The sequence below is a fragment of the Plasmodium brasilianum genome, chromosome 3 (assembly GCF_023973825.1).
Source record: "Plasmodium brasilianum strain Bolivian I chromosome 3, whole genome shotgun sequence".
Lineage (NCBI taxonomy): Eukaryota > Apicomplexa > Aconoidasida > Haemosporida > Plasmodiidae > Plasmodium > Plasmodium brasilianum.
In genome coordinates, this window is record NC_090116.1 from 444,368 (window position 1) to 466,622 (window position 22,255).

The 22,255-nt window shown below is 27.6% G+C and overlaps 4 protein-coding genes across 4 annotated transcripts; 2 read left to right on the top strand and 2 right to left on the bottom strand.

The window, feature by feature from the left end:
- Window positions 1–807: 807 nt before the first annotated feature.
- On the bottom strand, window positions 808–1,131 carry MKS88_000891 (uncharacterized protein; the record flags this gene model as incomplete). Its single annotated transcript, XM_067219534.1, has 1 exon — window positions 808–1,131. The coding sequence occupies one exon, from the start codon at window positions 1,129–1,131 to the stop codon at window positions 808–810; it is 324 nt and encodes a 107-aa protein (XP_067075259.1).
- A 2,545-nt stretch (window positions 1,132–3,676) lies between these two features.
- On the top strand, window positions 3,677–5,465 carry MKS88_000892 (mitochondrial carrier protein; the record flags this gene model as incomplete). The annotated part of the gene is made up of 3 exons (XM_067219535.1): window positions 3,677–3,731; window positions 4,108–4,311; window positions 4,582–5,465. 3 exons carry the CDS (start codon window positions 3,677–3,679, stop codon window positions 5,463–5,465), a joined length of 1,143 nt encoding a protein of 380 aa, XP_067075260.1.
- Window positions 5,466–8,551: 3,086 nt separating this feature from the next.
- On the top strand, window positions 8,552–12,277 carry MKS88_000893 (uncharacterized protein; the record flags this gene model as incomplete). The annotated part of the gene is made up of 1 exon (XM_067219536.1): window positions 8,552–12,277. The coding sequence occupies one exon, from the start codon at window positions 8,552–8,554 to the stop codon at window positions 12,275–12,277; it is 3,726 nt and encodes a 1,241-aa protein (XP_067075261.1).
- Window positions 12,278–13,626: 1,349 nt separating this feature from the next.
- Window positions 13,627–20,711, bottom strand: MKS88_000894 (uncharacterized protein; the record flags this gene model as incomplete). Its single annotated transcript, XM_067219537.1, has 5 exons — window positions 13,627–13,695; window positions 13,982–14,082; window positions 14,415–15,118; window positions 15,267–15,311; window positions 15,535–20,711. The coding sequence occupies 5 exons, from the start codon at window positions 20,709–20,711 to the stop codon at window positions 13,627–13,629; spliced, it is 6,096 nt and encodes a 2,031-aa protein (XP_067075262.1).
- Between the last annotated feature and the right edge of the window lie 1,544 nt (window positions 20,712–22,255).

Genomic DNA, 22,255 nt, shown 5'->3' on the forward strand with positions numbered 1-22,255 from the left:
GAATATGCATAAGTATGTATATACATATATATATTATATATGTGCTTTATTTGGAGCATTTATACTACACAAACATTTTATATGCCCGCAAACAGGCCTTTCATATGAGCCTTTAGCACGTGCATTTCGCACGTGCAAATTTTATTATATATCCATAATATAATTCAGCTGTTAAGTTATACATAATATATAATTTGTCTATGCATGTTTTTTTATAATATATATATATATATTTTTTTTTTACTGTCAAAATAAACCATTTATGAAATAAATGAAATATAGATTATGAAATAATCCACCTTATGCTATGCAAATTAGTAAGTATTCAACGAATGACTAATAATTCCATGCATATACCTTTGACATAATATTATACTAGTTTTAACGAATTATCAAATTATTGGGAAGAAATAATGAAGTGAAACAAAAAAAAAAAAAAAAAAAAAAAAAAAAAAAGGAAGAAAAAGTGTGAGGGGTAATCAAATGGGGCATATACATATATATACGTATATATACATTTATGTACATATATGCATACACGTATATACTCAAGCTTACATTTCAAAAAATAGGAATATTCTATGACGGATATATCCTGCCCATACCACTTAAATTTTATTTAAAAATGGACTAATGTTTTCAAATAAAAAAAAAAAAATATAAAATTTTTTTGAAATAATATGCATATGCATGTTATAAAAAAACTTATTCTCTTTTCATTGTTGCCATCATAGTGTGTAACTTATGTATCAAGTGTGTACGCAATATCACTTTTCTTTCTTTCCTTTTCTTTCCTTTTTATGCATTTTAGTACACATCCTTAGAACTATCCTTTTTTTGTTTTTTCTGTGTTTTCTTTTTTTCTCTGCTTAATTTCTTTCTTATGGTCCCTCCTCTATCTCTTCTCATTTCGTACGTAATTTTATTCCTGTTTTTCGTAAAGAGCTTTATAAAGGATTCATTAAAAAAATAAAAACCATGACTAGTTGAGAAGATTTCAGTCTTTATCGCATTATCAACAAAAGGGGCATCATTACACCATTTTTTTCCCTTTATTATATTCCCTTTTTTTAAAAAAATATTCCCCAGGTTACTTACTGTTTTAATACGTGTCTTTAAATGGATATACATTATTGAATAATTTTGTATGAGCAACTTATACGTTCCACATTTTACACTCTACACTCTACATTTTACTTTTTTTTTTTTTTTTTTTTTTTTTTTCTTTGCACTCCAATTATTATATATATGTGAAAATTAATTTTCCAGTAGCTACAGTGTGGCTAACCAATTATAAAACATGGTTTCGTTAAAAAAAATTAAAATAAAAAAATATTCTTTTTTATTTAAATGTTTCTTATTACGAATAAAAAATTTAATCTCCTCTTTTTTTTTTCTTTCAATTTATTATATATTTATAAATAATATATTATATACATAAAAACGTGTATATATATATGCACATATGATCCCTTGTTAAAATAAGGAAAAAACATCCGATATAGAAGAAGCTTTTATAACAGAGTTACATTAATTTTTGGAAGCTCCTTGTACAATTTAAATAAATTGTTTTTGTTTTTGTTTTTTTAAATAAATTAGCCATATTGATTATACACCAAATATTGAGAGATTTAACTGAACATATTTGGGAATATAAAATAAAAAAAAATAAATAAAAAAATAAAGCGAAACAAATAAAACGCTTTAAGCTAAATTGGGTTCCTTATTAAAACCAAAATAAACAGCAGCATAAAATAAAAACGTGTTCTCAAAGTTATACATGTACGTAAATGTATGTACGTATGTATATATATAGGTATGTACGTATGTATATATATATGAATGTACGTATGTTTGTATGTATATGCTGTAACTAAAATGTAGCTATACAAGCTTATTTTTATGCTAATGCAAGTACGTTAATTTACTTTGTTCTTTGAAATTGCATATTATAATAATTAAAAAAATTAAAAAAAAATATATATAAAATATAATAAAATACAATGACGTATAACAAAACAGGGAAAGTGTTTATACATAAGCAACATAATTAAACTTCACACCAGGCACTTTCAGTATTGTTATTTCGCATAAATTTTCTCGCCTTTTTTTAAATTTTGAAAATTTATTTTTTGTTTAATTATATGTCATATAATTGTACATGTATGTATGTATTCATGTATGTATGTATTCATGTATGTATGTATATATGTATGAATGTATGTATGCATGTATGTATGTATGTATGCATGAATGTATGTATGCATGTATGTATGTATGTATGTATGCATGTATGTATGTATGCATATATATATATGTAAGCTTTGCAAATGATCATGCTTCTTCATTTTGAGTAAGCAGGGGTACACAATTTCATGCATTCATTATGCGGACATTGATGTTTTACTGTTATAGCTTTATATGTTAAGACGTATGCAGTTATACTTATTTACTTGCAAATCTATGCATTTTCTCAGTAATGTAAAAATACATTTGAAGGTATTTTCAATGCATTATTACCTTTTTTATTTGAAAAATGTACATCCAATTTTGGTACGCCAAAATAATATTTGTACACGATGTGCTCATATGTACATATATGTATATATATATATGAATATATATGTACGTATATATAATTATGTATATATATATATACATACAATACTGTTAATACATTTTTTAGTGAAAGCTTGACACACTTTTTTTCCCTCCATACTAAGGAATTTGTATGTTTAATTATATTTTCTTCTTCTTAGAATGTGATATAATTTATGCACAATGAACTAGAGCTTATACGCGGATGTATGTTTGTAAGATTTTATGTGTGTGTACGCGTATGTTTGTATATATTTACACATTTTTTCATCCTTTTAAAAGAATTAAACGAACCTTATACATTCAAGACAATGCAGGTATATGAAATGAGAAAATTAAAAAATTATACCCCTTCTTAATTTTATTATATTTACGAATTTGCAAAATTGTTTTTTAATAATTTATTAATTGCATATACGTGCAGTGAAAGACAGTACTTTAATAATAATCTTGCTTGTGCAAAGCTGTTGTATAATAACATTAATTTTTTTACATTTGTGAATCTTCGCAAAAACATGTTCGAAAATATATGTATCTATATTTTAAATAAATAAATAATTAAATAAATATATAAATATAATTATATATATATATATTATATATATATATATATATACATATATCGTTACGTTGATCTATGTTTATATGTGAACTTATTCATTATACCCCCCCCTCTTAAATATTATGTAACCTATATATATGTATATATACTACAGCACACTAAACGAATAACTAAAACTAGACGCAGACAAGAGCTGTCAGCATATTTCATTTAAATATGGAATTTATTTTTTATCATTTGAACATTATACTTATGTATGATATTTGTTTAATTTTTAAATAAATTAAATATATGTTTATAAATTCAGGTAAGTATGATACCTTAATTTATAAAAACAAAAAGGTAAAAAGAGAAAAAAAAAATGTCATAATTAAAAAATAAAATAAAAAGGCGTAAATTTATTATGAACTAGCAATAATAAATCAAAAAAAAAAAAAAAATTAAATTAATATTTATAAGCATATAAGGTAAAATAAAATAAAAAAAAAAAAAAAATTATTTAGATTAACTCCCAAAATGGAAAAAAGAACAATCAATGTTCAAAACATAGTATACAGTAGTACAGTATCAAGTAAGCAATAAATTAAACATTTTTACAATATCGCCCAAATAAAAAAAGATAAATAATGGGGAAACTTAATAAAATGATCCATATGTATATGAATATATGCATAAATAAAATTGCGCATATAAAAGTGTGTGTACATAAATGAATGCCCATAAAAATGTATTGCTATAAAAATGTATGTATATATAAATGCATGAGTATATAAATGTATGTATATATAAATGCATAAGTATATAAATGTATGTATATATAAATGCATGAGTATATAAATGAATGTACATATATATGTGTGTGTATATACAAATACACGTATGCACACACATATATACATATGCAACTATCACATACATTTATTTTTTACCCTCTCCCCCTTTTGAAGGTGTTTTTGTTAGTATTATATGCACACCTCTTGACGTAATAAAAAACTACATACAATATAATAGTAACATCAGCTTTGACAAAAAGTATATTTTAAAAAAAATTACAAAAAAGAAGAAAAATAGGTTGCTGAAATTTAACTCTTTTTATTATCGAACTTTTAAAAACATTTATAACAACTATGGGATCAAGGCAATTTATAGGGGTAACACGAAAGAACGCAATAATGTTAATATATGTTAATATGTATATATATATATATATTTTTTTTATTTTATTATTTTTTTTTTTTTTTCACGCACACGAGTATATGAATTTCGGTTCAAACTGGTATATATGTCCATAATTCTTGAGAATTTTTTTTCCTTTTTTGTGTTTATTTCGATTAAATTTTTCCAAAATGGACATATATGTGTATATAATTTTTTTTTTTTTTTTTTTTTTTTTTTGCTTTCCATTGTTCTCTTTTGAGCAGGCCTTATTTCAACGATGAACCTGTACGTAATAAACAACACTTTATTTTTTTATGTATATGAAGAATTAAAAGAAAAAGGAATTCCATGTTACTTAAGCGCTACAATTTCTAGATTTTTTTCCATAATAATTACATCACCATTAGAATTATACAGAACAAATGTTCAGGCAAATGTTTGCAATAATCATAAAGTAAGTATATTTGATATATTTAAATCGAAACAAAATAGAAAAATAAAAATAAATTTGTATAAAGGTATCACTTCAACACTTGTAAGAGACATCCCATTTTCAGCTATATATTGGTCACTTAACGAATATTTAGTTAGTTATATAAAAAAAAAAGATTCTGAATATGAAAGGCGGAAAAAAATTATTAAAAAATTTTTGTACCCATTTATTTGTGGATGTCTTAGTAGCACAATAACTACTTTTATAACACATCCTTTGGATATAATCAAAACGAACATGCAAGCAAGATGTATTGATATTATTCATAAAAGTGATTTTGATTATAGAAAAATTAAAAATTATGATGCATGTCAAAGAGGTCGAACAAGTAATTTTTATAATATTTGTCAAAATAATTTATATAATAATAAATATATATATGATGTTAAAGTGAATAATTATGCTCATAATAATCATAGGACTATTTATTATAAATATGGATCTACTAAGTATGGTTCGAATACTTATAGTTATAAATATTATAACTATTTTAAATTAACAAATAACTATAACTATAACATTTTCTCAGTTGCTAAAATTATATTTAAAAAGAACGGATTTAAAGGTTTTTATATAGGTATTTTTCCAAGACTGGTAAAAATTGTACCTACCTGTGCAATTCTTTTTTCAACATATCATTACTTCAATTATTGATTGTTTTGGCTATTACGATTTTTGCCCTTTCTCTTTATACACACGCCCCCTCGATTTTTGTCACATCAACATTTACTTCATTGACCAATTTACATTCATCATCATTATTATTATTATTATCACTACTACTATTGCTGCTGCGGCTGTTGCAGTTACTACCATTACTGCTGTCAGTATTATTATTTATTTTTTATTCTTATTATTTCCTTTTAATTTTATTTATTGTTATCTATTTTTTTTTTTTTTTTTCATTTCCACTGCGCATATTTTAAATATTAATAAACTGTATTTATCAGTTGTTACAAAAATTACACATTCAATTTGATTTATTTATATATGTATACTTTTTTTTTTTTTTTTTTTTTTTTTTTTTTTTTTGTTTTTGTCAATTTTTAATTTTATGCGTCTGTATAAACGGTATTATGTTCACACATACGTATATATATATATAGTTATATATATGTATATATACAATAGCTATATGAAGAACAAAAAGAGAAAAAAATATTATGAAAAAATATAATTAACTCCTTTTTACTCTGTTTGAAGTTTATTTTAAAACCATTTTTCTAAAAAAAGAAAAAAAAAAAAAAGAAAATAAGGATAAAAAATGCATAAAAAAACGCATAATAAACACAAAAATATAAAACTGAATTTCAATTAGAGATTTGTATATTTCAATAAAATATACCGTCAGCACCTACTTATTCAAAAGTAAAAGTAACTGCTCATCAAAATGCTATTACCTTTTGAGCAAATATTATCAAAATTTTATATGAGAAATTTAAAAAATTTACACTTATAATTTGTTTATTTATTATATTCTACCTACGTATATGTTGCTGAAATTCTTACGCTTACCAAAAATGTGTGTATAAGTATGTACGACATTTGATTGCCTTAAACTATTAATCTATAGTATTCTTTTTTTTTTTTTTTTTTTAAGTCGTACTTCGAAATATTTGGAAAAAAAAAAAATATTTAAAATTTAATAAAAAATTTATATTATTAATTCACTATTAAGCTTTCTTTTTTTTCTTTTTTTATTTAATTTTTTTAATTTTTTTTTTTTTATCTCTTTATATGCATGCATGTTTCAAAAATAAGACTGAATTGATATTATCGAAAAAATCTGTTGTAGTTGCTTTTTTCCCGCCCTACTTGGTCTCCTTATTTTGTTTTATTTATTTATTAATTTATATATTTATTTATTTATTTATATATTTGTATATTTATTTATATATTTGTATATTTATTTATATATTTATTTATTTATTTATTTATTTTATTTTTTTTTTTGGCATATGGAAGAAAAATTAAAAAGAAGAAAAAAAATTACATAAAACATAATAAAAAATAATACAATGTAATATAACAAAATACAACATAACGCGACATAATGTAACACAAAGTGATAAAATTAACCATAATCTGGTGAACAGTCTTTTTATGGGAAGTTTTAAAATATATCAAGTGTGTGTAATTTCGCTGTAAAAGGCTGTAGATGAGAAAAAAAAAAAAAGAAAAAGAAATCTCTTTTTCCTTTTTATTACATGCTTGTACACATAAAACAACATATCCATAAATATATATATATATATATATATATTTTTATACCAAAATATGAAATTTTAACTGCTTTTAATTTTTCCCATTTTGTAGAGTATTCATTTCGTTTATTCTCATCCTTTTCGTTACATATATGTTAAATTTATATATATACATATACATTACTTGATATGTACGACATATTATTCAGAAAAGTATTTTGCCTTAAATTTACTTTTATTGTGACACATTAAAATTCAATTTTTTTATTTTTACGTACACACTTAAAAAGTATATATATGTGTATGAATATTGGTACACGTCATTTATATAATGCACATATACGTTCATAATGTATATAATACATTTATAATATGATTTCTCACCCATTGTAAACAATGAGTGAAATCATATCTTCCTATTCAACAAAATAAAAACCTAAGCATATATATCTTTCATTTTATTTATTTATTTATTTATTTATTTTTTTTTTTGTATGAAGTGTGTTTAAAACAGCATATACTTTTACATTTTCATATAGATGAAAATGAAACACACATTTATTCTATACAAATACGAACTCATTAAAACTCATTAACAAAAAATGTGAAGCTCATTCTGCATATATTTTTGCATTTGCGCTATTTTACATATACAACATTTTACATGATTCATGTATTTCTATATAAGTCTATTTTTTTCTCTTGTCTGTATTATATTTAATTTAAATATTAATGGCATTTTCACTTTGTTGTTCACTCTTAAAAGTATGTGGAAATTATTTTTTTTTTTTTAGTGTAACAAAATACATAAATAAGTACTGTTTTTTTTTTTTCTTGTTATTTTTATTCTGATTAAGTTTAATCGACCATGTAGATTAAATCTATTGGTTTATTTTAATTTCACATTTTTTCTAAACGCATAAAATGATTCACAGTTATAGGTTGAGAAACCTCTTAGTTATTTCGTTTTTTTACAACTAGGAAAAACTGCCAAGTGTACACACCTTATTTATAACTGTACATATGTCTGTACATATATGTACATGCCTACTTCTTTAAATATATAAGTCTTATCATTTTTTACATGTACATATTTTCTAAGGCATAAAAGGAAAACCTTCCTTGGCTTTATTGAATTAGTTAACTATATATATATATATATATATATATATATATGAACATTTTTTCTATGTTTGTTTATCTAAAAAAATACTGCACGTACTCCTATAATTTTGTAAACAAATGTGCAAGTGTGCCTTTATATATATATAGATAGTTATAGACAGATAAATAGATAGATAGATATATGGATATAGATATAGATATTTTTTTTTTGTTTTTGCTATAAAGAAAAATACATTTTAAAGACAGTCGCTATATTAGGTTAAGAAGTATACATACGTTTGCACGCACAAGAATATATATATACATACATTCATACGTACGTTCATACATTCATACGTACGTTCATACATACATACGTACATTCATGCTTACACACGTACATACATCCACGCAACTAGCAAAAGCATGCAAATGAATGGTATCATGATGGACGTGCTAAAGTACACTAGTAAGTGCCCTATCGACGAAAAGGAAGAAGAAAAAAAAAATCGTTGTCGTGAGTTCATAAATGAGGACATATTTGTTTATAGATGTAATATATGCCTGTTTGTATTTACTTGTGTGCATTCGTTTGCTAGCCATATAATAAGTGAAAACCACAGAGTTAAACAGTTGGACGCATTGAAAAAAGAGAAATATTTCAATTGTTTGAGATGTAAATATATCTGTCTTAGTATAGCTAAAATAATAAAACATATAGAATTGTATAATCATGGCCATAATATTTTGAAAAAAATTAAAAAAAAAATGGTCTACACTGGTACAGTTACCTGTACATGCAAGGTAAAATGTTACAGTTCTTTTTCACAAAATGACAATTATGCAAGTGTGGAAGATGTACTATTGAATGAAAATAATAATCCTTTAAATTTAAAAAAAAAAGAAAAACAGAAAAATTGGTATGAGTACCTTAATTTCCTACAAAACTCTGCTAACCGTAATGAAGATGAACGAGAAGAATCATCAAAAGGGCATGTTGTCACTGGGACAACAAACAATGATATCAAGAATTCTTTTATTCAAAAATGGAACCATGCCAAGCAAGAAGAAATTACGAACGAATTTGCGAATAAATATATGAACACATCTCTGAACCGATTTTCAGGAAATTATTACACAAAATTGGGATGTTCAAATATTTTACAAAACGGTTCTTCACCTTCTTTTTACCAAAACAGTTGTAATGATAGTGCTGCTATCACCTGGGGCAGTTCACACGGTAGTAGCTGCCCATATAGCAGTAATGTACACGAAAACAGAGGGGTTAACGACGCCTACCCCATCAGGAATCCCTCTGGAGGTGAGTACCACCAGGTGGGAGAGATAAAAGAACTTAAGCCTATTTGTAACGATATGGAAAAAATAAAAGAATTCAATACTATGTTACTAAATATAGAAAATTTCGAAAAGGAAAAGAGTGTAGATAATTCTAATAGAGATATAAAAAAAGAAAATTTGTTATTATATATATATGAAAATAATTATGATTTGAATAATGTAAAAAATTATCAATCTTATACTTATGAAACTTATAATAGCGAAAAAAGATGTGATAATATAAAAGAAGACACAGAGGAAGAATTCCATTTATTCAATCATGATTTATTATATAAACATAACAATTGTTCTGGAGAAAATTATGACCAGTTCATAAATTTAGAGTATAAACCGAATTTTAATTATGACCATAGGGAAATATGCAAAGAAGTTTATAACAAAATAAACAAAGCGGGATATGAAAATTTCATAAAGGAAAAAAAAGAAAAACTTAAACATGAACAAGTAGGTGATGCTTTGAGGGGAGATACTATTGATGTGGAGGTGGAGGACAAGGAGAAAGAGATTGACTCGAAGGATTCATATGAAACTTTGGATTGGCAGAGTAATTATTGCTTGCCTGATAATGTATATTCTAAGACCCAAATGGAGAGTACTGGTAGTAGCAACAGAAGCAGCAATTTTTGCAGTAATGAGGGTATTCCAAAGAATATTCATATGAACTATGGCATTTCCATCGATGGAGGAAAAGACAGTCTTGAGGGAATTTTCAGTGGATATTATGCATCAAAAAATAATGTACATATAGAAGAAGGAGGAAAAGATGAAACGAGTTTATTTTTGAGCTGTGAAAAAAATTGTACTGATGCTGCTACGTTTGATACATTATCTTTTGAGTTAAGGGAAAACAATCCTGCTGTTAGTAGTCATCATAGGACGAATAATTTTGAGAAGCAGGAGTGTAAAAATATAAGTGAACAAGTTGATATATATAAAGGGGATATACCAAATGAGCTGTATTTGGAAAAAGATACTATAGATATACTTCCGCGCAAATGCACAGAGGTAGGATTTGCTAACAGTACGGTACGAAAATATTTTTCCGAAAATTTGGAACCATGTATATACAATAGTAAAAGCACTAATCCCAATGGTAGGAGCATGAGTGATATGTATATAAACGACAGAAAAGGTTTTGCACTTCCATCTTTTCTTTTCCCCAGCGATTTTGCAAAGGAGGAAGATAATGAATTAGCAAGAAATAACCTATATATGGAAATAAATAGTGCATATAAAAAACTAACTCATTGTGATGCCTTCGAAAGTATGTATGGAATGAATTCCTTCGTTATGAATAAAGACATGTATTCATACTTGGATGATGATATGCAACAAATGGATAAAAGTAGGAGTAGAAGTAGGAGTAGAAGTAGTAGTAGTGGGAATAGTAGCCGGAGCTATGGTAACCATTGTAACTACGTTGGCACAACGAATATTAGTAGTAACAAGATATACAATTGGAGTAATGGTAGAGTGCTGGAAGATGGCAATAATTTGGCTAGCGATTTATCAGAGGGTGATAAATGGGTGAAGCATATAAATGAAAAGAAAAATAGTGCTTTTGAAAAATGGTATCCATATGAAAAATGCGATTTATTAAATAGTTCATTTAATACTGGAATAACTAATAATATGAATTATTCATATAATAATATTGCAGAAAATAAATTAGAAAATTCTGAACAGGTCAGTAGAAACAATTTAGGGACCTTGACTAGTACTGATATAGAGCGAATCAAAAATGAAAGAACATATGACTTCACAAATTTTAATAAATATAATTATAATATGACAGGACAAGATGTTGATAGAAGTAGTAACTCCATTCTCAACCAAAACAAAGATAACTACAACAACAATCATTGTAATAATAGCCTATGTAGTAATTACTTTAACGCTAAAAATTGCATGTGGCAAATGGAGGGACATAAAAGATGTGATAATTACTTGGACAAAATTTTGGAAAAAAAGGAAATCAAGCAATGGAATTCATTTGAAAGTTTCAATTTGAAAGCGGAAGAAGAGAAGGAAACGATGTATTCTGATGAGAAAAATGCACATTCGTTATTAGCAGGTATGAAACATGGCAACACAGGTTTCACTGGTGAGCAGGGGCATGGAAGTCTACACCGCGTGAGGGAAGAGGGGAACAGTAACTGTGATAAAAGCTGGGATAAAAGCTGTGATAGAAGCTGTGATAGAAGCTGTGATAGAAGCTGTGATAGAAGCTGTGATAGAAGCTGTGATAGAAGCTGTGATAGAAGCTGTGATAGAAGCTGTGATAGAAGCTGTGATAGAAGCTGTGATAGCATAGGCAATAGCACCGGTAACAGTAATGACAATAGCAGTGGAAATGACAATGACAGGGTACTCGGAAGAAACGGGATGAACGAAGCGGCAGACCTATACCAGAAAAGGAAATTGTTCATCGAAGAAATAGATGAAATAAAGAAATTAATTGAAGAAGAAAGTAAAAGTAGCAAATTAAACTACACAACCATTAATGGTGCCTACGAACAGAGAATTCTAAATACTACTCCCCTTCTTATAGAAAGAAGTAATTTATTAAAAGGTGAAAAAATAAAACTGCAGAATATTGTCTTTTCAAACAACAAGAATAATGATGAGGTCCATGATTTTTTGCCAAATTTTAAATTATTTCGTAAGAGTAATACCGACCATTTTCAAAATCGTAATAATATAAGCACTCCGTTTTATCCAGCAAGTAATACTGCTCCGGATAAGGGAGAATTCTCTCGTTTTATGTCACATGTTGAAAGGACCCACAACAGATGCTGAAAAAAAAAAAAAAATTAAAATTAAAATTAAAATAAAAATAATTAACACATATTCAATTGCATATTGAATTGCGTATTGTATGGCATACTGTAATGTATATTGTATTGCATACTGAATTGCGTATTGTATGGCATACTGTAATGTATATTGTATTGCATACTGAATTGCGTATTGTATGGCATACTGTAATGTATATTGTATTGCACACTGAATTGCGTATTGTATGGCATACTGTAATGTATATTGTATTGCATACTGAATTGCGTATTGTATGGCATACTGAATTGCGTATTGTATGGCATACTGTAATGTATATTGTATTGCATACTGAATTTGATACTGAATTGTAAATCAAATTATGTGTTGAATTACCTATTGAACATCCAGCCCGCTACTCCAGAGAGGCACTGCTGCATATATTACCTTGCGCATTGTTTTTCCTTTATCTTTTGACTGTTGGCTCTTGAACTAGCACATCCCTACATTACACATCATTAAATTGTATTATATGACACTACATTATATTATATACTGTTGCATTTCACTTTTTTTTTTTTTTTTTATTCTATTTAGCTTCTTATGCTTATTGCTCCACTCCGAAAAAGAAGTGCCTCAACATGTCCATATAGAAGCGAACAGTGTATCGCTTTCATAAAAAAAAAAAAAAAAAAAAAAAAGTAAAACCATTTTACAGATTTTCATTTTTTGTAAACTAATAAACATATAAGATTATATAAAAGAGCTTAAGGAGAGTATAATATTATAACTCCAAAATTTTATTTAAACAGTATAAAAATTAAAAAAGTTGTTTACATAAAAAAATATTGGTAACAGTGATACGAACAATGATCAACTTTAATTATGAAAAAAAAAAAAAAAAAATGGAAAAAAAGGTAAAAAATGGAACTAAAATAATATGTCACAGACAAAGCATACTCTTAAATACATATATAGACATATTAGCACATATAGTTATAGTAAAACTCAATCAAATTACTACTAAAGAGTTAAAAGGAAAAGCAAAGAACTGAAGTTTTAACCAAACTATAACTTTAATTAATGTTAAATATGATAAAACAGAAAAGATAGAACAAATAACAAGAGGTAAAAATGGTACTAAAAAAGAGGAGGTGATACATACACATAATATATATATACATACATATACATGTATGTGCGGACTGATGTGTATATATGCACTCACGATGCTTCAAACGACATGTGCTCTTAATCTCTCTACTTATATAAAAAACAGAAAAATGTTAAAAACGTGAAGAAAAAGAAATATGAAAAAAGAAAGTAGAAAGAAAAAAAAAAAGATGAGTTATAAAATAAATAGGCAAAAAAAATTAGCACGTTTCAATTTCGTTTTCTGATTTTACCATCTGCTCCCTGATATGATTACTCAAAATGAAGAGCTAAAAAGGAAAACAAACGAGCAAACAGATAAATAGATAATGTAGTATCCAAATAAATGACCTAATAAATGACCAAATAAATGACCAAATGAATGGCCAAATAAATGACCAAATAAACTAACAGTTAAATAAAAACACAAAACATTATGACAAATAAAAAATATTCATTAAACATGCGTGAAGGCGCTACGTACATTTCCTATGCATTTGAACTAGCTATAAAAACTATACATATTGAGAGGTGCACAATATTAAAAATAAAAATACATATGCGTAGGTTACTTACCTCTTTACTTTTGGAATTTTGATACATTTTATGCATATCTACAACATCATCCAGAAATTTGTTTATCACCTTTCTGAAATCATTCTTGTAGTATATACCTTCTAAAAAATGAAAAAAGCAGTTTTGCAGTGTGTGTGATTTGGTCATACAGCTACTTGGCCGTTTTTCTATTTTATTTTATTTTATTTTATCTTTTCTTCTTTTCCCCTCATCTTTGTGCTCTCTCACTTCACTTTTCTCATTTTTGTGCACTCATTTTTTTATGGTTATTCTCTTACATCGCTCAAAAAATTTTTTGTACCTTTTTTTAAAACTAGATAAATAAAGTTAAGAAGACATTTGCAAAACTTAAAATCGTAGGGAGGTGCACAATAACTTAACGTTTTAATTATGAAGAGCCTTATCAGAGACTTGTCCAATAAATAAACCTAACGTAAAAGGCATAGAAAGGAGTTGAATGGAATAAGCAAAATGCCTAGTTCATTTTGTTGCATATTACAATTACTATTGTTCTTATTATTGCTGTTGTTATAACTATCATTGTTATCATTATTATAGTTGTTATAACTAACAGTGTTATCACTAACAGTGTTATCATTATTATAGTTGTTATCACTAACAGTGTTATAACTAACAGTGTTATAACTAACAGTGTTATCACTAACAGTGTTATCATTATTATAGTTGTTATCACTAACAGTGTTATAACTAACAGTGTTATAACTAACAGTGTTATCACTAACAGTGTTATCATTATTATAGTTGTTATCACTAACAGTGTTATAACTAACAGTGTTATAACTAACAGTGTTATCACTAACAGTGTTATCATTATTATAGTTGTTATCACTAACAGTGTTATAACTAACAGTGTTATCACTAACAGTGTTATAACTAACAGTGTTATAACTAACAGTGTTATCACTAACAGTGTTATCATTATTATAGTTGTTATAACTAACAGTGTTATAACTAACAGTGTTATAACTAACAGTGTTATAACTAACAGTGTTATAACTAACAGTGTTATAACCAACAGTGTTATAACTAACAGTGTTATAACTAACAGTGTTATAACTAACAGTGTTATCACTAACAGTGTTATAACTAACAGTGTTATAACTAACAGTGTTATCACTAACAATGTTATCATTATCATTGTTGTTATGTCGCGTCGTGAAGGCTTACCATCGTCTTAATGATATTTACTATGTAACAAAACATGTTTTCAAATCTGATTAGGTAAACGAAAAATAAGATGAGATTTTCTCTCAGTTCTGCGTACTCCTCTGAGGTTTTTTCTTTTTCAATAATGAATATGTACAGCTCCCTAGGAATCAAATGGAAGACGAAAAAAAATAAAATAAACACATGTATAAAGATGCACATACAGATGGATAAATGTGCGTATTCGCACAACGTAAGGTGTTCATATACACCAGTATGAAGTGAGTACGAGCAGATAAGCACATGCTGCACATACATACGTACACATATGCATGCATGTGCACACAAATGTGAATATGGCCCCTTGGCTCTTACTAATGCCCTACTTGAGAAAGGAAAGGGTTAGGTGTCTCTTCTGAGGATACTTGTCAACAATATACTTGAGTAAAATAAATTTAGGATATATCAAATTAATTTGTACCGAGTTCACATATTCATAAACATTATTATATACATATTTATAAATAATAGATGCTGCTAAGTTACTGTTTATTCTTCCTAGTAACAATTTGTCTTTTGTTGAATCCGAATAATTACCATGAATAATTTGGTATATATGAAATATTTCATTTTGAGTATATTTTAGAAAATTATTATATGTAATTCGAAATTTATAAAACAGTTTATAAAAATACCACTTTTTTTTTTTATTTAATGTGTTTATTTTTAATTTTTTCTTACTTTTTATATTTTGAAATATGCTACTTTTTCCTTCATCACATGACCTAATTTCTGTTTTCAACTCGAAAATATCGTCCACCATGTTACCGCACTTTTTCTGATAGATACTATTCTTATTACTACATTGTTGAAAGTCATTTTGATTATTCTTGTCGTTATTCACTTCGTTTCTCTCCCCTAGGCTACTTCCCAATATCACACGTTCACTTACATTTTTATATAATCCATCGGTTTTAAAAAAAGGAAGCTCTTTATTGGGAAGAGGTCTATTACTGTCTGTGTTACTTATTTCTTTTAACTTGTTGCTAGTTTTTACACCATAATTTTCCTTAACGGAAGCAAAGTTTGTCAGATGAACTTCAGCTTTAGAGAAGTATTCGTACGTATCTTCACGTCGTTCTTCTTCCTCCTCTTTTTTCTGCTCTTTCTTATGTTCTTTTTTCTGTTCTTTCTTATGTTCTTTTTTCTGTTCTTTCTTATGTTCTTTTTTCTGTTCTTTCTTATGTTCTTTTTTCTTTTCTTTTTTCTTTTCTTTCTTCTTTTCTTTTTTCTTTTCTTTTTTCTTTTCTTTTTTCTTTTCCTCCTCTTCTTCTTTATCTTTACCTTCTCCCTTTACGAACTCACCGGTTGACATATATCTTCCCTGAGCATCATCATCAATTGCTTCTTCGTATTTTTCCTCCTTATCGTAATTAAGTATACACTGTCTACTTAGCTTTTGACTTACTGAAAGACGCTCCAAGTTATTACTATTTTTTCCATATGTGCTTTTGTTAGGATATAGAGGAGTACTAACTGTGCAATAATTTTCCTTTTCTCTTACCTCTTTATCTTCTACTGTTATGTTATCTTTAAGATAATCTTTGTAGCTCCCTTTACCACAAGAAGCATTACTCACTTTTTCTTTATCATTAGTACAAGTACTCACAAAATGTACTCCACTATTTTCGCCTACTCCTATACTGGTATATGGAAGATATACCTCATATCTCTCCTTGGTCTCATCTCTATACATGTTTTCTTCTGATACATTTGTATCCATATGGTTCTTATTATCCATTAATTGTATTTCTTTTCCATATGAGTAATTACTCTTTTTTTTTAGTATAGATTTTCTTGTCTGTTGTTCATTTTTACTTTGTAAAAATTGCTGATATGTTCTTTTGCCCTTACTTTTTTTATCCATATCAGGGTATACGCTTGCCTCCCTTTTTTCAGAGCAATAGTATTCGAAACATGTATCATCGCCGGAGTTCTGGCATTCCCCCACTTCATCTGATTCGTCTTCTTCATCCGTTGCATCTAATTCATCAGCTTCATCTGCTTCCTCCTCCCTTACAAAAACAGAAATAGCATCATCGTACACATTAAAAAAGGAGCTCGAGTATTTTTTGAAGACACTTTTTTTTCCCCTAAAACATGAAGAGTAGTAATGATTATACACATATTCATAGGGAGAATACGTTGTGAGAAAAATAAGAACCCTTGCATATACCTTATACATATTATTACCAAATAGTTCATTATTATTAACATATATATTTATAATATTGTTAATAAAAAATATATCTCTCATATGAATAAGAGGTATTTTTTCTGCATATATATTTATCCTCAAGAATTCTTTATTATAATCGTAATTCTTGTTTCCATATTGAGATGCGGATGGTAATAAAAACTCACTAACGACACTCTTCTTTTTTTTCCTTTTTATTTCTTCCTTTTTTATTTCTACACTACCGTAGCTCGACAGGATATCTGCTACATCTCCATCTCCGCTTACATCTGCTTCTACCTTTGTTCCTCCTGATGTACTGTTAATATCACCTCCCAATTTGCTACCTCCACTCGGATTAGCTCTATCCTCCTTATTATCTTCACGAGTCTCATCAGGTCTACCTGCGAAATGATCATAACTGCTGTTATCGACATTACTGCTACTGTGGGCATTGCCCCTATAATAGGGAATACTGCTACTATGAATATTGCCGCCCACCGGAGGAAAACCCATCTGCGCCTCATTATCAACGCATGATATGGCTTCTCCTACTACGGAACGGGGGGAGTAACCCTCCCGCTGCTCTTCTGACAACCTCCCTTTTGCATTTTCTTGTTCGATATTGCTTCTATTTTTATCAGAAAAATTCGAATTATAATCACAGCTTCTTAAAATATATGAAGAACCTTCTCTCCTAGGATCAGTACTAACAGAAAAAATTGTAGGAGAAGTATATTCCCTGCTAAGTGTTGTGTTGTTCTTACAATTCCTCTGTTTAAAGAAGGTCCTCTTCGAATTTGACGAATCGAATGAATGGGATGAACCAGACAAATTGAGTGAACCAAATAAATATGTTGAATCAAATAAAAGCAATTTTTTTCCATTGAAAACTTTTAAAATGCGCACTATAGAATGGTGTAAATTAATTATGTCTGTATGATTTATGTTCATACATCCTTTATTTCTTGTCATATATATATTTTTAAAAATGGTATATAAAGAACTATAATTATGTAAATTATTTATTTTGAAAATTAAATAAGTAATACTTACTTCATTCTCCACAATGTTAGAAAAATAATTATTACACGTGTTATAAACATTTATGTCTTTATATAAAATGTAAAGACATAAATACTGAGACAGTCTTCTCATAGTATTATCATTATTATTTCGGTATATATACTCTAATATAAGTTGAGCATATATATATGAATTTTCACTAATACAAATATTTTTACATATATTTAAAACATCATCTTCTTCTTCTGGCTCTTCTAATAACAAGAATTTTTGTATCTCTTCACTTATTCGTAATGTGAACACATTAAAATTACTTGTATATGTAGTTATATTATTTTCATTCTTATCTTCAAAATAATATTTATTTACAAAGTCTTCATACAAACATGATAAAAAAGGATCTAAGTTTCTCTCTTCATATAATTTTAATATTTCTTTAACTACATATTTATTCTTCAGTATTTTCCAATAAAAAGGGGGTGGTTTCCATGCATACATATCCCTGTACTCATCCATGAATTTCAGCAGTTTGTTTGTTTCGTATTTGGTTGATAGGAAATCGCACAACGCTTTGTACAGATAATGCAGATTGTCGTCGTTTCGGTTCTCCCTTATATTCATGTCTCGACCCGTGGTTTGTTTAGTACTGCAGCTCGCACTTCTACACCTTTTTCTCCTCTTATTCCGTCTTTCGTTCATTTTTTCGCCTTTTCCTCTATCACTTCTCTTACTCTTCTTATGTCCATTGTGCCCACTCCGTTGCTCCTTACTGTCGCTTACACCCATATTGTACCCCTTTTCGTTATCGAAAAAAATATTTCCCCTTGAATTAACAGGATTGGCTCGTTCTCGAGGAGCAAGATTCTCCTTATTGGGGCTACTGCCTGCATTTGCATCGTTTACATCGTTTACATCGTTTGCATCATTTGCATTATTTGCATCATTTGCATTATTTGCATCATTTGCATTATTTGCATCATTTGCGGTAATGACCTCTTGCTCTTGTTCTTCCTCTATCTCTTCCTTCCCCTCCTCGTTCTTTTCCTCCTTTTCCTTTTTTCTTTTTTTCCACTCCTCTTTCTGAGTGACCCTGTAACATTCTTCCTTGTTCTCCTCTAAACCTGTTTTCACTCCACTGTGAGCATCGTCAAGGGTGTTCCCAATGAATCGATTCCTACTTTTACGTTCACTTCTATTATCACACGTCTGTTCGTTGTGGGTCTGAATGGAGAAGCCTTTCTCACTAATTAAGTGTTTCTCCTGAAAGTTATAATTTTCACTACTAGCAAAATATTTTGAGTTTTTTTCTATTTTGCTTTCATTGTCATTTGTCAATTTTTCATCATCTCTGAAAATCCAACTATAACTATCTTCAAGATCATTTAAATAACACAAGTTTTTTCTTTCCCCTTCTCCTTCTCTTTCTCTTTCTCCTTCTCTTTCCCTATCTCTGAGTCCTTCCGTTTTACTCCTTACCTGATCATTATTAGTATTACCGGATGAACAAAAATTGCCGTAATAACAATACAAATAATTCATATAATTTGGTTTTGTAATAACTGTGTTCTTTCTCCTTTCGTAATCAGTGTCAATCGTTTTTTCACTTCCTAATTTTTTCTTATTATAGTAATATTTAAGTTGGCTAGTTCCGTTCAATTGTTCTATTTTCTTGACAATTTTGTAAAACTTTTTTTTTTTTTTTGAGACATTATTTTTTTCTTCCTTTTTTTCTTTCTCTAGATACTTAATAAAACCATCAAGGTTATTTAAATACTCCGACAAAATTAAACATAGCCAAGTATAACCAACATAATTATCTACTAACTTATTTAGTAGCAACCGATTTATATTTTTTATTATTATATAATCCTCATGAACAAATTCATAATCTTCAATTATATCGTTTTTCTCTAAAAACATGTCTTTAATATCAATTATTTTATCCTCATTATTGTTCGCCTTGTCTTTTTCCGCCCTTTTACACTCACTATTTTCATTACCGCCATCGTTATTGGCGCTATTGTTATTTACACTACTGTTATTACTATTACTATTCTTATCACTATTACTGTAATTCTTATCATAATAATTGTATAAATAGTCGAATTTGTTATTCTTTACACAGAAAAACAAAAAGGAGCATACTCTTTTTAAAATTAAAAATATGTCTTCATCTAGTATTGCATCCGTCTCTTTCAGAAACTCAATTCCCCCTAAAAAGTTAAGTGGTAAATGGAAACCCACAAAACATGTTAAACAATATCTCATAAATAAGGAAATAACTACTGCATTTTTAGTCATTCAAAGTATTAGAAACATTGCATATATGTAAAGATACATTATCTAGTACATGCCTCTAGGCACCATTACGCATGGTCCGCACACATACATATGCTGCACATACACACCAGCTTCCACAAATTTAGAATTACGTAATTTTTTTTAGCTAGTTACTTCGAAATTGGTCAAAGGAACAGTTACAAAGCCCAATACAATTTTTTCTCTTTCTCTTCATGGTAGCATTTTTTTCATATATTCCCAAAAAAGGCTAACCGCAAGGGGAAAAAAAACTAAACAAAATAAAAAATACACAAACATATATATATATATATACATATATATATATATATATATACATACATACATACATACATACATACATACACACATACATACATACATACATACACACATACATTCATACATACATACACACATACACACATACATACATACACACATACATACATACACACATACATACATACATACACACATACATACATACACACATACATACATACATACATACATATGTGCGTACTTTTAAAGATTCACTCCAATATTCCAAAGTAATAAAAAAAAAAAAAAAAAAAAAAAATCAAAAGGGGCATGCGCCAATATCCGTCATGTGTATAAAATACATTGTAATGTATTCATATGGAGTTGTCTTATATTGGTAAAGATAAAAAATTATTACATATTATAAGTAATTAATGAGTGAATAATACATAAAAAACTTAATAAAATATTAGCTTATTCCTTTTTTTCTCAGTCTTTCTCAAAATATTTTTGAAATATTGCACCTTATCATGGAATGATTAAAAGTGTAAAAAGAATGTTCATAATTTGATTATCTACAAATAAGTACTTTTATGCATGAACATCTGCATACATACAAATGTATGTATACATGTATATATTATAGAGATATGTAGATAAAAGGTCAAATATTTAAATAACGCAAAATAAAAAGCTAAACATAGCACTAATTACTCGTAGAGCACGATTTAAGATTTTTAAAATTTAGAAAAATGCATAATTAACATTAAAAAAAAAAAAAGAAAAAAAAAAAAAAAAAAGAATGCGTAACGGTAACTTTTAAAAATATTTAGTTCATGAAGAAATCAATGTCAAATAATACTGCAAAACGTTTTAGTCTACTTTAAAGAACTTCTCCCCAAAAATATGCACATTGCGCGTATAAGTATGTTTATATGTATGTACGTACGTATGTATGTATGTATGTATGTACGTGGGTATATATGCATATGTTTACACAAATTAATTTACATATTCAGCATACTTCTCAAGTGCACGAAAAAAAAATTAACAAGTTTATGTACACATTTTATATGTACATATTTGTAGCATATAATTATACGCACATGTTCGTAGTATATAATTATATGTGCAAATTTTATACGTACCTGTTTAATACGTTCCTATTCGCATATATGTGCATACCCGTATATTGTACGTATGCATATGCATAGTGAAGTAGCGAAAAAAAATGCGTTTTTACCTAATTCGGACGCATACAAATTACACATATATGCATTTGG